Below are 15,318 nucleotides of genomic sequence, written 5' to 3' on the forward strand. Positions count from 1 at the left end.
GAGATACCCCGTCTTTCACAAAAGGTAGATAACACACACAAGCACCACACACAAACACATGCACATATACTGTACCCTCTGTCCACACAGAGCACAAAATGGTCAAAATGGAGTTCGTCCATGCAGTGGATAGTACTTAGCCATGACTCCCTGAAGTGCTGACACACGTCTGGGACAGATGAACCTCTAAACCCTTGTGAAGAAAGCAGACACGAGCCTCACAGCCCGGGGTGTCACTGAAACGCCCAGAAGGAGCAAATCTAAAGACAGAGTAGACGGGTGGTTGTTTGGGCTGGGGTACAGGATGAGGGGGTGTCTCTGAGGGCGGGGGCAGAAAGCTACTGCTGCTGAGTATAGCGCTCTTGACAGGTGAGATTAAAAATGTTATAAAACAGGTATGACAGACATACATGGGGCTTCATAGAGGGCACTCGCTGAGGTCTTAAGTTCAACTGCTAGCACTCCAAGAAAACAAAAATGTCAGAAATCCATTCAGCTATGTACATGAAATGAATGACTTTTACTTATCAGTGAATCACATCTCGAGAAGAACTTTAAAACATGGTTTAAGATGGTGGTGAGGACTTGTTCTACAGTGGCTTTTTCTGCCTTGTACTCGTGACCTTCCAAACTGGGCCCTCTACTGCTTTAGTCTTTGCCTTGCAGAATGATGAGCGGCCTGCAGGGCCGCAGCTCTCCAATCAGGACAACTAATGCCCCTTGGCGTTACTTTACCATCAACTGAGAGCCATGGCTCCAAGGACAGGCTTTGCCTAGCCTTGAAATGAATCTGAGATGAATCAGGACACTGGAGGAAGTCTCCTGGACAAGAAGAGCTAGGTAGCCCTAGGAAAGAAGCCAGGCTAGAGAAATGGTGGGGTTGGGCTGACTTCTGGAAAATAAGAACCATGTAGATCACAGCCTTCATGGAAGGAAGTGAACTCAGTCCTCTGTGGCCCTCTGCAGTGACCAGTTACTGTAAATACTATGGGGGACAGTGAGGGGCAGGGTTCTGTGGCGAGGGGAGCACCTACAAAGGCTCAGCTGCAGAGTGGGAGCAATGCAGGTTCCACAGAAGACGGAGGGACGGACTATCTGCACAAAGGTTCAATGATTAAGGCTTCTTCAGCCTTAATTCCTCAGCCTGCTAGCTCAGGCCTGGCATCCCAGGTCCTCAGGATGCATATGTATGCAAGAAGATCAAAAGCCTAAGGCCTTTCTTGGCTACATAGCAGGTTCCAGGCCAACAGTCTGGGCAACTTAGTAAGACTGTTTCAAAATAAAGTAAAAAGAGGGCTGGGGTGGAGCTCTGTGGTAGAACATGTGCCAAACCCACATGAGGCTGGAGCTTAGTACCCAGTTTCATGCACTCAAACTCCTTCTCTGGATCGGGGTAGCTGGGTCAGATACGACAGATGCTGTTAAACCCACCAGAACACTTCAGTAAAGTTTTTCTGAAGGAAACATTAGAAAGTGGTGCTTATTAAAAACCTACTAAAGCTGATTTTTGATGGTATCTTAAGTATGGAACATTGTGTGTGTGTGTGTGTGTGTGTGTGTGTGTGTGTGTGTGTGTGTGTGTGTGTTTTCTGGGTCTCTGGTAAGGTGGGTTTGTAGATTCTCATTATATTTGGGCTTTGCAGTGAGGATTTTTGATCGGTATCTCATAAAGGTATGGAGTAACTGCACTGAATTAGGAGAAAGCAAATCTGAACCTATCACCTACATTACTTCTAAAAGGATCTTAAACATATTTCAGATTGTTTAGGGAAAGACAATAAAATATGAAAACCCAGTTGTCAGGTGGTGGGTCCCAAATGTCAATAGTGATGTTCATTAGTGGTGGCCCCACTCTCTTTGCTCTGGCTTTTCCAGGTCTTCTATCTTCTGAAATGGCATCTGTAACTTAGGTAGTGGTAATCCTGATGCAAGTACAGTGCTCCCCAGCTGATGGCTCTTTGCCCACCTTCTGCTTCTGAGTTAGTGAACTCTGTTTCTGGCTGCTTTCACTCTGTGCTTTGACTGCAACCTAGAAACAGGCAGCACGGTTGTTGCTTGCTGCAAGGTCACAGATGCCTCCAGCAGGAACTTGAGGAAGAGTGTGTCTTCATTCTGTGTCCTGACATGTGGTAGCCAGAGCTTTGGAGTAAGGCCTTATTTCTTCATGATTCCTTACCTCTGGGGTACTTGGCTTGCGGGGATTTCTGGCTCCATTAGTACTGGTCATATGGGAGCTGGGAAATCGTAATCTTACTATGTCAGCCAGTGACTAGACGGCTGTTGTGCAATGGCTTCCCACAAAGGATTCGCTGTTTTTCTTAGCTTACCCTGGCTTGTTTGGAGCTCAGTTGTAGGTTACCTGTGCCAGCGCCATCGGGGCCTAGTCCCAAGAGTTCTAAAATGTTTTTCTAAATGGTTCTGTGTATTATTCTTTTGTCTGTCTTCCTGTCAGGGGCAGAGTGGATAGTCAAGAGATTATCTACACTAGCTTACCTAATTGACAAGCTTAGATGCGGGAGTGAAGGTGTCTACATGTGTCTTATGTTTATGCTGAAGGCCCCAAGCCTTGGCCTCTTGACTGAGAGGAGCATTTCTCTCAACAGGCACCGGAATCGGGGGAAACTGAGTGACCTGGTGGCTGAGCACCTGGACCACCTGCACTATCTCAATGACATCCTGATCATCAACTGCGAGTTCCTCAATGACGTGCTCACGGATCACCTGCTCAACAGGCTCTTCCTGCCTCTCTATGTGTACTCCCTGGAGAACCCCGACAAGGTGCGTCTGCAGCTGCGCCCTGCCTCCTGTGTGTGTCTTCCAAGAGACAGTGCTGCCTTTGGCTGGAGCATCCTCTGGGAGTGAAGGTGGAAGTAGCAAAGCCTCACATCCTAGGAAAAGGTCTTTCAAAGTCCACTGTCCTTCTGTTCTTGATGAGAAAGTAACCAAGAAATGTAACATTCCTAGTGTCAGAGGGAAATGAGAGACTTAGAGCTCAGCTTCTGTGCTGCTGTCCCCATAGCTTTCTCTGGTGCTCACTAGAGCTAATTCTCAAAAGAGTTGCCAGTCAGCATCATTACTTTCCTGTGAAATGCATAGGAAGTGCTGGAGCATGCTCAGGGAAAGGTCTCCTGATTTCATTACAAGTTTTCAGCCTGAGTCCTCCATGGGGTAGGGGATGGTGACTTCCTGGGAGACCGTCTCGCTTCAGGGAGCTCACCTGGTTGAGCAGGCTTGAGAAACCTGTCTCTAAGTGATGCCATGAGTAGCTGGTTTTGGGACTCCTACGCAAAAGCTGCTTCAGAAGAGAGGCTCAGTTGTCCCTTCAGAGTTAAGGTTAGAGGAGGACAGGGCAAGGGACACACAGATATATCCAGCAGAAGCTGTGTCCCTGCAAGGCACCTCATTAGATGAGTCCCAAAAACATGGCATCTTCTTTTTGAACCTAGAACAAAGGCATTCTTCCAACTAATAAGTAAATACATCAAAGGAAGTCACAGCTCTGCTCACACTGGAGAGCTCTGGAGAGCATTCCTGAGACTAGGATTCGAGCGTTTTCTGCCTTTTTCCTTACACAAGGCACAAAACCCAGGGCCTAAAGGTCCATCCTTCACAAGACTGGTCTGACATGGACCATCTTGAAGCTGAAGGCAAGCCACAGTTTGTCTTGTATTTATGTTTTGTTTTCTATACCAGAGGGCCCCAAGTCTTACCTTCCTCATGTAATGAAGGCCTCTTCCTGAAAAGAGGCCGAGGGCCTATCCTCTGGGGAACAAGGATATTGCTGTAACTTTGGAAGTAAGCACGCCCATTGGATCATCTGCCAAGGCAGGAACTGTGGGGCAGAGTTCTTAGGGGAAGGCTGACCTCAGAGTGGGCTTTTGACTAACCCAGTGGGGAAGGGGATGCATTTCTTGTCTGAACTGAGGTCTTCTGTGTTCTGTTTGCCTTTTGTGACCAGAGCCACCTTTGTTTCCTCTGTCCTTCACTAGGGAGGAGAGCGGCCAAAAATCAGCCTGCCTGTGTCCCTCTATCTTCTCTCCCAGGTATGTGTGTTCTGCTTCCCATGTCTCCTACACAAATGCGGTCCTGGGCTATGTCCAGGTGCTTATCTAGTTCTGTGCCCGTCTTGAAATAAAGTTCCAACACGAGGGAAACTGCTACTTTCCATACAGCAAGTAGGGTTTAGCCTCATGGGAGAAGATGGAGACTAAAGGGCAGTGAGGCCTGGCATCCATGCTGTTGATGTCTAAGTGACACTTCCTGACAGTTGGCTCCTGCTCATGTTCCCCATCCCTGGAGACATGGGCTTGTGTGGTCACAAAGCTTAGAAATGAGAGAAATGCACACTCAGAGCTGTGCTGTAGCAGAGTCTTGCCAGGGCTGTATGCAGAGGGGCTGTGATGGTTCTGGTTCCAGATCACCTTCTAAGGGACAGTAGAGTAGCCACAGCCTGAGATTTGAATCTCAAGCCAGTTGCCTACCTCTCCCCTTAAACAACTGTTTCCTCCTTCACATCTTGTAACTGTGTAATATAGATAAGAATGGGGAAAAACTCCATGGTGACCGAGTTACACAACTTAGAAATATTTAGAAATATATTCATTACTAGCAGTCCAGATTCCTGGGCCACTTCACCTGGTTGTCAAGTAGCCAGATGATTGCTTAGAGCTCGGTTCCAAGCCTGCCATTGTAGCAAGGTTAATTCCTTTTAGTGAGATTCCCTTCTACTTGGATCCCCTGCTATTTCAAGTTTGGGTGATGCTGGCTCCTGCTGGCCTAAGAAGGGGTTCATCTTCCCACAGCAGGGAGGCTAATTAGATCCAGACGAAGCCTGACCACTTCTTGCATCCTGGAGCCTTGTTCTAGGGACCGTTTGCTCAGCACTCTGTCTGAAGCCTGCTATTTCTCAGGCCCACTACTACCTCAGCACAGGACAGCTTCTGGTAGCCCTTTGTGCCATTGCAAACTTGTTACAAACCTGACAGCATTGCCTGCTGGGAATTCTGGGAGTCTGGCAGGACCCAAATAGGTCAGTTGCTTAGCTCAGCTACAGGAGTTCAACCAAGAAACTCATTGTCATGAGTCCTCAGCTGTTGGAGTGCCACTCAGGCAGGTTTTCCTTTGAGGAGTGTGGTCACTAGCTCCTGTGCTTTCCCTTCAGCCCCTTCTCTAGAGAAGGACTGGTGGCTCAGGTACCTCATAACTTTAATTCATTGTTTCTTAGTCTTCACAACCCTTAAAAGGAGCTCTTCTAAATTAAAAATCTTGGTCTAGCCAAATGTCTCAGCAGGTAAGGTCTTGAGGACAAGTCTGATGAACCAAGTTCGATCCCTAGAACCTACATGGTAGAAGGTAAGAGCCTCCTGCCTGTCTGTTCTCGGATGTCCACATGCTTACAGTGGTACACACATGCCTACATATATGCACACAAAATTAAATAAGTGTAAAACAAAAATTAAGTTAGAAATTGTGAGCCCTAGCTGGGTGTGATGCTCCTGTCTAATTCCAGTACTCATGAGGCAGATGTAGGCAAGTTTTGTGAGTTTCTGGCCAGCCTGGTCTACATAGTGAGTTCCAGGTCAGTTAGGACTGCATATTATGGGGGGGGGGGGTGGGCTGACATACTGTCATTCAGTTTAATTATAATATAGCCTAATTCTAGTTTGTGCCATTAAAGTATCTACATCCCTATAAAGTTGATGCATGCTTACAATTATCGTCGGCATAGTTACTATGAAAACTCACATCAGTGGTACCAATTTAGTGTGATAGGTGCTGGCATCCCCTAAAAGTTGCCTCTCATATCAAGAACATGGTGTAGATGGCCTGGCCTAGGCACACTTTCACATCTCTCCTGTAGGGATTCCTCCCATCACACTCTTGGCTCAGAACCAGGAAAATGTGCACTGCATGCATGTGGTGATCAGAGGACAACTTTTTATAGACAGTTCTTGCCTACTGTGGGTTGTGGGTATTGAACTCAGGTTGTCAGACATGCTGAGCTGTCTCACTGGCCCACCTTTACATTTTAAAACACAGTAGTGGTGTTGACAGGTCAGTTTTGAACACCCTGATTCCTAAAGCCACTCTTCTGAACATGAGGCAGGAAGGTGGGTGGCAACTGGAGCTTTCTGCTCTACATCCCAGCCTGACTGGACCTACCTCTGACTCTGGTGGCTTCCACCTGCATCACTGCTGGGACCCAGCATGGTAAACCCACAGCAGGGTTTGGGACAGTTCCAGTGTTGGAGTCTCAGCATCACTGCCCCTTCCCCAGTCCTTAATGGTCTATATGAGGGAACCTGGCAAGCCTTCCAGTGTGCTGGCTGGGCCGTCCGTCCATTCCCACAGTGCTCCACTTGAGCAGCGATGATGCAGATGCACTCCCAAGGAAGGCAGCGGGGTGGAGATGAAGCCCTCCAGAGTTGAGAGGCAGCTTTCTCCTTGATGGGATGGGGATTTTGGATTGTGGAAGAGGAGACTGGAGGACTGAGTTCTTCAATACCTATCCCATTTCCCCCTTTCACCAGGTCTTCCTCATTATACATCATGCCCCACTGGTGAACTCTCTGGCTGAAGTCATTCTGAATGGCGATCTATCTGAGACATACACAAAGCCTGCACAGGATGTTCCCAGAAGTTCTTCTGTAAGTTGCTCTAGGACTGTGTCTGCATTTTGATAAGTAGTGCTTGCTTTTCTAATTCATATTTCTCTAAAAAAAAAGAAAACAAAAATACCACATTTTTCTTATACATTAGTGAAGGTATGTAAGGTGGTTCAGGATACAGAGGACCTAGCCAGAGTCTTTGGCTGTGCACCTGGGGAAATCTGGAGCCCAGCATAAACAGTGGATCTGATCAATAGATCAAGTGGGTTGCTGAATGGGTTGTGTTAACTCTTGGTCTTTAGATGTTTATATGTACAAGACACTATTTCTGAGACAGAATGAGAGTTGAGAGCACAGAGGTTAGGTAGTGACCATCAGTGAGTGTCAGCGTGAGAACAGTAGGATGTGCCAACACAGCAATCTGCACAGCTTTTCCTTGTGCACAGCTGGTGTCCCACCCAGCCTGAAGTCATCTGGGGAGTATGTGTGCCATATTCTCAAGTCATCCTATGTTTCCATAGAAGTGGAAGTTCTTGGCTTTCAGATTAGTCACTAAATATTATGAACTAAGTCTGTCTAGCTTAGAGTTGCACTCTCCACACTAAAGAAGAGAAACAGCTGGGGCTAGGACTGTGACTTCCTGGAGTCATCCCTCCTCCTATTCTGCTCAGGTGTCCTGAGCCCCATGTTACCTTCAGACTTTCCCAACTTGCTCTCCCCGCTCCCCACCCACTTGTGTCCTTACCATGCCCAGTGTTGGAAAGGCCCTTACACCTGCTCCCCAGAGATCTCATCCCAGTGAGTTTCCTACCATGTCTGCAATTGCATAGGCTGTGACACGAGTCCCTGCAGGCATCTGAGAGAAGCAGGGAGCATCTCATACCAGTAGTGCTTCATGAGCTCTTGTCATTATTACTGGTGTCCTGGCAGGAGGGCCACCTGGATATGTGGGGCATGGTGGAGCCTTTGTTGTCGTACCTGTGTGCATGAGTGCAGTGTGAGCCTATGGATAGAAGACCTGTGAGTGCTGGAGGCCGTGGAGGCCAGAAGAGGGTGTTGGATCCCACAGAGCTGGAGGTACATGTCTTTATAAGTGCTGGGAACTGAACCCTGGTTCTCTGCAAGAGCATCAGGTGTTCTTAATAGCTGAGCCATCTCTCCAGACCTTTCTGTAACTTCTTAAGTAGTTTTTGCTGAACAGATGCAGTAATGCACTACCAACTCAGCACAGGCAGCAGAGCCCAGTCATCAGTCTGGCCCCTATTAGTGGGATCGCCCAGGATAAGTTGTTTCATCTCACTTGGAAATCAAGGAAAGTAAGCAGGGGCAGTCAGTAAGCACAGAAAGAAAATAGATCCCAAGTGCTACACAAGTGCCTAGCAGATTGCAGCCTGGCTCTCAGCCTGCTTGGTGTGTTCTTCAAGTGGTCAGAAGAAAGTCTTCCACGACACCAGCACTGAAATGTACAAGTTTCTAATGAGTAGAGATTTGGAGACAGTCTGACCCATTATGTACATTTCTGCAGAAGCCTCTCAGAGGCTACCCTCAGGAGACATGTGTTTATTTTTTATTTTGCCTTTCCCCCACCTCGCCTGCTGCTAATTGACACTTCGTTTATATTAATAACAGTTTAAAATATCTTAGGTCCTTTTGAATGATTTTTGTTTGATACCATTCCCAAGCTCCAGTCTAGTTGCCTAGGTTCTTCCTCAAATGTTTTTTTCATGAGCAGTGCTGAAGTCAGACTTGGGGTTGGAAGATGTGAGCCCAGAGTTCTTTGGGAAACTGGTTTTCACAGGTGGCAAGAACAGTTAACCTCTTTGTGTGTGTTTGTGTGCGGGGTAAGAATATTCAAATATACATGCATGTATATGAACGTGCATGTCAAGACCAGAGGCTGATACCATCTGTCTTCCCCAATTGCTACGTCTCTCACTGAACCTGGAGTGATTCAGCCGGATTGGCTGATTAGTGGGCTCTAAGGAAGTGTTTTTATTTGCCTCTGCCTTCCCAACTCTGGGACTACAGATACACACCATGGTATCTGTTTCTTAGCACTGCTGGAGACTCAGATTTAAGTCCTTGTGCTTGCGTGGCAAGCATGCTCCTGACCCATCCATCTCCCAGCCCCCATCAAGTGTTTAAATACATAACACATTTTGTTGCCAGCAGACCAGTGTCTCACAGATCTCTGAAGCTCATTCACTGTGCAGGGCCAGCATGCTCCCCATGTGCTTTCGTATGTGCTCTCCCGATGATCTGCTTCCCTTTCCCAACTAGTTCCCCTTCTGCTTTCGTTTCCTTTTTTTCCTAGTGAGCGGGGGGGGGGGGGGGGGGAGTTTCAGTAGAGCATATATAGGAGCGTGTGGGTCTCCCCGCCCTCATGGATCATTGGCCCATACAATCCACAAGGGCAAAGGGTGCAGAGATGGGGGTGGGGATCTAGAAGACCTGTGAGTACTCCAGTGACCGACCACACTGGAACTAGTTCTCAGGGGGCAGATCAACTTTACTCAGGGTCACTCAAGGCTTATAAAGTTTTGTGGGACTTGAGGATAGGGACATCCAGAATGGACAAATGTCATTGGCTTGGGGATTAGCATACCTGGAATGCCTCATTAACATGGGGAAGCATTTCAGGATGGGTGCTGGCTGAACAAGTTTTATCAGGAGAAAGAAAATTGATTCTATAATCAAACTAATGTTACATTGCATTCCTCAGAGAGAGGGTTTTGAATTTCCCAGACAAGGTCAGAGAAGGAGAAGACCCACTAATAAAGGGAGTCTCCCATACTGCTCTGAGCCCAGGGGCTATCCAGTTATGGTGGACTTCAACCTTAATTAGCAAGTTTTCCCACAGGAGCACGGGCACCTTACCAATTGCTATACCACTAAGATACTATTACTGCCAATAAGTCCTCTGAGAGGACAAAGCAGAGCCTGTGCCTCTCCTCCCAGCTACCATTAGCTGTCAATATGTCATCAGGAGGGGTGGGGCCTTGTGAGTCCCCTGACTTCATGACACAACATTGGTGGGTCAGGTCTTAAGCTTGTCCTCACAGCAGTACGAGCTCATGAGTCAGTAGCCCTGTCATGCTTGGGCACGGTTTTCTGCAGCACACTGTTTCATCCTCTAGCTCTTGCATTTCCCACCTTCTCCATGATGTTCCTTGAACTTTGAAGGAGGACAATGTAAATGTCCCATTGTGACTAAGCATTCAACAGTCATTTACTTATACCATTTTCTTTATTACTTCATCTGCTAGTGTGCACACTTCTAAAGAACAGTTTTTAGTGAGGTAATTGTAGATTTGCATTCAGCGGTAAGAAATAACACAGAGATTGTCCCTGGTTTTATCCCGTGTTGATGCCTACAGAACTACAGTAGCTGACCACAAGTAGGACATGACAGACAGGCTGTGGTTTGCAACTTAAGCAAAAGCACAGAGCAGATGGTAACTGGCCACTTCTCAGACGGCTCTCAGGTCTGTCCTTTTCCTCATGATCTCCTCTTGGGGCAGAGGTTCAGCCTCCACTGTGGGAGACACACCTACTGGTTGCATGAGTGGCTGACCTGAAGGAGCTGGCACATGAGAGGCTGGTTTCTCTGTAGGTATGAGATCAAAGCCCCACCTTCTGATGCCTGTGGAAATCCTAGTCTAGCAGACAAGGTAATCGCCATTTGTGACTCGTTTAACAATAGTCCTATGTAAGTTGCCTTCCTTCCCTGTGAGTGAGAACAGTCTCCTATTATTTCCTGCCTGGCTCGGATGTGGTTGATCAAACTTGTTTTCAATTTCTTGGTCTTTTCTACCCTACTTTCTCCTTCCTGTAATTTGTAGATAAGTTACTGGTATTGCTTCATTTTTACCAGCAGACCTCTCACAAACCCAAACCAAAATTGGAGAGAAGCAGAGGGGAGACAGAGTTATTCTGAAGGGCTATAATTTAGGGTTAAATTTAACACAGATCAAAATAGGCAGATAAGTGTCTAATTGAAATTCCTGTGTGCATTACCATCATATGGTTCCTGTTGAAGACTAGCTCTCTCTGGGATTCTAGTACAGAGCAAATAGTCCCTTTCAGACAATACATCCTCTTTTACTTTTGTATTGCTGTGAAGAGAAAGAATGACCAAGACAGCTTGTAAAAGAAAGCATTTAATTGGAAGCTTGCTTACAGTATCAGATGGTTGGTCCATGAACGTCATGGTGGGGAGCAAGATGGCAGTCAGGTAAGCATGGTACTGGAGCAAGACCTGAGAGCTTTCATCTTATCTGCACGTTGGAGACAGAAAGTGAGGCTGAGCCTGGTGTGGGCTTTGAGCATAGTGCACACCCCCAATAGCACTCCTCCAGCAAGACCACAGCGGCTAATTCTTCCTAAATCATTCAACTGGGAACTAAACATTCAAAAATATAAGACAGTGGGGGCCATTCTCATTCAAACTACTACACATACACAAGAATAGCAGAAGGTAGCCTCTTCTGTTTGCAAACTGAATATGGGTTGAAATTGGGATGTGCTTCTTTGCCTGTAGGTGTTCCCTGCTACCTAATGACAGAGTTGCGTATATATCTCTATCTCTATCTCTATCTCTATCTCTATCTCTATCTCTATCTCTGTCTGTCTGTCTATCTATCTATCTATCTATCTATCTATCTATCTATCTATCTATCATCTATCTATTCCAGGCTGATGTTTAACTTACTACGTCACATGGGCTAGTTGGTCTTAGGTTTATCATCTTTTTTCTTTAACCTCATGAGTGTTGGGATTACAGATGTGTGTCCTGTGGAGTATGTTTAAAGAAGAGTTCTTTTTGCATCTTCTTCAATGGCAAAACTTCCTCAGAATTTGCAGCCCTTCTCTGTACAGCCCATGGTTTCACTGACTTCCCATCCTTGTGAGCAGAGACCTTTGCTTTCACACAGCTTGCTAGATAGGTTCATTGGTGCTCCGTGCGGGAATAAATGGGGCAGCAAGGTCAGGAACTGCAGTCATGGGGCACTTGTGACTTCATGTGAAATCTCTCAGAGCACACTGTTTCTTGAAAGTACTGTTTACATGCTACATTCTGCATGTGGCTGCAGCAGTGCCTCAAGTCCTAGGTGTCCCATGTTGAGTTAGTCTGCATATCCAGGCCTCAGACTCATTGCCTCTATAGCTAGAGTAACGAACATGGCTTTTTTTTTAAAACTCTAGCTATAAAGTAACAACAAGGGCTTCTTGCTACTGTAGTGTTTGTTCTTAGGTCTAGCACCAGTTAGTGCAGGAAAGTTAAGTGAGGATGTACAATAATAGGCTCATTCCTGACGCAGGGCCTACCTCCATGGGTCGGCATGCTGTTGTGGGAACTAAAGCATCAGCAGCAGGTGCCTGGGAAGCACATCAGAAGCAGGCAAAGCATCCAGGGAAGAAGCATCAGCAGTAACAGTAGTTACAGAGGCTGTCATTGGTGACAGTGAGCAGAGCCCTCAGCTTGCACTCTTGCTCTCCAACTTAACCACCAGGTTTCACCTCTAGATGGTGCAAATATTTTACTGCTCATATATGTGCCAGGGCTGCCTGGCTGGGAATTCAGAATAAGAGCTAAGGTAGTCAAATTAGTCACTGACTACCTCTGTCGGTGTCAGGTGAGCCAGTTGGGAAGGTGCCCAAATGGTTCCCTGGGAGTCCAAAGTGCATGTGTGCCTGCATGTTTGCTGCATTTCTCTTTGTGGCTCCTGCCATTCCTCTGCTTAGCAGAAAACTCTACCAGGATAAAGTGTATAGGGTCAGCATCTGAGACCACAGGACCCTCGCTTCTCTGGGTTAATGTGTTTGCTGGCTCAGAGTGTCAGTGACCATCCTGGAGACTGTTGGCTCTGTCACAGGGCTGCTCTGGAATTTAGGTGCCCTGCTGAAGCCTTGGTAGGAGTTTGCCTTCCTAGCTAGGATGGGGGCTCCAAGGCACATGTTTCTGGGAGAGGGCTGTGAATACCAAAAGGAGAAAACAGACCTCTAGAGTCGAGGGCCATCAATAACTCATTCACATGCATTCTCACAAGAGAGCAGGTCTCAGAATGGTCTTTTCTATGCAGCCACTGTGGAGTCTCAGCCCCTGGACATCCTGTAAGAGGAGGATCTGAGCGCTGAAGGAAAGGCTGGCGTGCTCTTGTGCCCATACGTCAAGGAAGAACATTGCATTATTTTTAGGGACTCACCCTGGGCATAAGTTGGGCTGGGTAGCCGAGAGGATCCTATTGTATTGAGACTCTAAACAGGAAACCTCTACTAAGGCTGAAGTTGTTTTGGACTAAAGACCAGGACCCTGTTCCTGGTCCAACAAGGAAAACCCAAGTGGCCAAAGTGTATAAGGATAAGGCAGGGGACCCTAGCAAACTTCTGTTTTTCTGTGGTAAGATGCAACAGCCTTGGGATGCAACAGGGCTGGTGAGGCTCAAAGTTGGAGGTGGTGTCACATTCCCTACTGAATTGGGATTTTCCTGGGTCTGCACTGAGCCATTGGTGACTTCTTTCATATAGCACCTTAAATAAGAATGGAGTGGGAACATACCCCCTCAAGACACTCATCACTTCTGGTATGTATGTGCTGGGCCTTTAATGGATTTGTTATCAGATTGGCCTCTGTGAGTGCTTGCAGTTTTTAACAAGATGCTTAAGTTACTCTAGTGTGAGTCAATGTATTTATCATTTTTTCAGAAGGTTAACTGTAGGTGTCTCCTCTGTGTCATGTGTCATTCTAGGCACTGGGGATAGACCAGTAAATCTAAGACTCTGCCTTATAAAAAGAGAAAGAATCATTGCTACCTATAGTAACCATCACAGCAAGCAGACACCAGAGGCTCTAGGAAAGTAGCAGCCAAGTGGAGACAGGACAAGTCACAACAACATTTTCACAGTGGTGGGAAGGTGATGTGTGAACCTAGACTTCAAGGATGGGAGGTAGGGAACCATGGAGTTACCTGGAGGAAGAACATTGTGGTCAAAATGATTTACTTGTGTAAAGGCCCCAAGACATGATGTATCTGGCATGGTGAGGTGTGGGAAGTAGAGAGGAGGCTGTTGGGGGCATGTGGAGCCTTCTGGGCCACTGGAGATGAGGCCCTTTTCTTCTGCCATTCTGTCCCCAGTGGCTGGCATGTTCCTGAGATGAAGTGTAGCTGGCTTTGCTACTTTGTGGGTTCTTTTATCTCTATCTCCCACTCTATCTCCCCAGTTTCACGGTCTATAAATAGGAGAGAAAGAAGGATAGAGGGAAGGGAGGGAGGTAAAGATCCTCAAATCTAATTCCTATTTCTTCTTTGGGCGCCACTAACAAACCACAACCAACACCCCTGAATGACTACCAGCTCTGCCTCTCAGAGTCCCAGCATTTATATACCCTCTGAAAAGTTGCCAGAAATCCCAAATGTCACACAGTTGTAGAAATTATCTGCAGCTGGCAAAACCACCCCTCTGCTAGAGCACAAGGCAAATCATAATTAGCTCCTACAGTGCAGCCCTACATCCCACACCTGGGACTAAATTGAAAACATATTCTGATAATATTTCTGTTATTTTTTTTAAGAAACCAAAATCTCAGAATTCTGACTCCAGTGAAGTGTATTGAAATAACAGCTCCCAGGGAAGGAATCAGATACCTCATCTGCAACAGGACACAGAAATTACCATTGTCAGTACCAGAGTTCTTGAACAAAGAAACCTTCTTGCTCCTGTTTGGGTGTTTGACCTGTTGGGGGACCATGGACAACCATTGGTGAGAGGGGTCACTGTGTCCTTTCTAGAGACCCCGACCCTTCTGGGCACTCTACACACCTTGTGGTTGTGGTGGCAGAAAGGCAGCATTTACTCCTCACACCTGAGGGGAGTATAGCTCTCCTGGGAGGTGGATCAAACCAGTTTCTAGAGCATTCTGATGGTGCATGATTAGCAGATCCCAACAGGCCTGAGTGCTGACCATTCGTTGGGCTCTCAACACCTCACCCTGAAAGGCCTTCTTGTAGCCTGCAAACAAATTTTGAAGCCTCACTGACAAAGAGATGTTTTTAATGATTTATTAAATATATACCAAACAGAATCAAGAGAATCAATAGCAAGTAGTAGATAGAGAAGCATCAGATAAATGGCAAATATTCAGTCAGTGACTGTATACAACATTCAGCAGAGACCACTGGAGTATCCTATTTGTGAGAGCAAACAAAAGCAATATCACATTGGGGACTTACAATACTCAGCAGAAATGGACTGGTGAGGTTTCATTGAGGTGGCCAGCAGTGGTTTTCCACTGAGAGTTCTGGGTGGAGCAGGCATCCCTCAGGCGAGGCTTCCGAGTGAAAGAGAAATAGCAGAAGACAGTTAACATCTAACTGGGTGTGTACAGTTATCCAGCAGCCGTGACTTGGAAGCTTTGCTAAAATGGACTAGAGTTTCCAACTGAGACTTCCGGGAACCTTCATGAAGGAGTCCTAGCTTCCTGTTTCTTCTGTAGACATTTTTATATCTTAGGATAAGCAACCATAATTGGAAATAGTTAACCTTTTTAGCTGTTCTCAAAGGCACAGTATTCTTACTCTTGGACTTTTTTTTTATTGTCCTTCCCTATCTCTAATACAGAGAAAAGAGGGCAGCTCATCCCAGACAAGGGGTTTTGGAGGACACTTGAAGTAAGCATACTGGAGTCTGGGTCAGGAGAACCCTCCACACT

The 15,318-nt window shown here is 46.6% G+C and overlaps 1 protein-coding gene across 4 annotated transcripts in view; it reads left to right on the forward strand.

The window, feature by feature from the left end:
• The window catches only part of CLEC16A (C-type lectin domain containing 16A), a 184,615-nt gene that overhangs the window by 25,893 nt on the left and 143,404 nt on the right, over positions 1-15,318 (forward strand). For all 4 annotated transcript variants that reach the window (XM_080942201.1, XM_080942202.1, XM_080942204.1 and 1 more), the window contains 3 exons: positions 2,604-2,778; positions 3,990-4,043; positions 6,531-6,647. In XM_080942201.1, the coding sequence (XP_080798327.1) occupies positions 2,604-2,778; positions 3,990-4,043; positions 6,531-6,647 (346 nt within the window). The remainder of the gene's footprint in view (positions 1-2,603; positions 2,779-3,989; positions 4,044-6,530; positions 6,648-15,318) is intronic.

The sequence above is a fragment of the Micromys minutus genome (genome assembly GCF_963924665.1).
Source record: "Micromys minutus genome assembly, chromosome: 31".
Taxonomy (NCBI): Eukaryota; Metazoa; Chordata; class Mammalia; order Rodentia; family Muridae; genus Micromys; species Micromys minutus.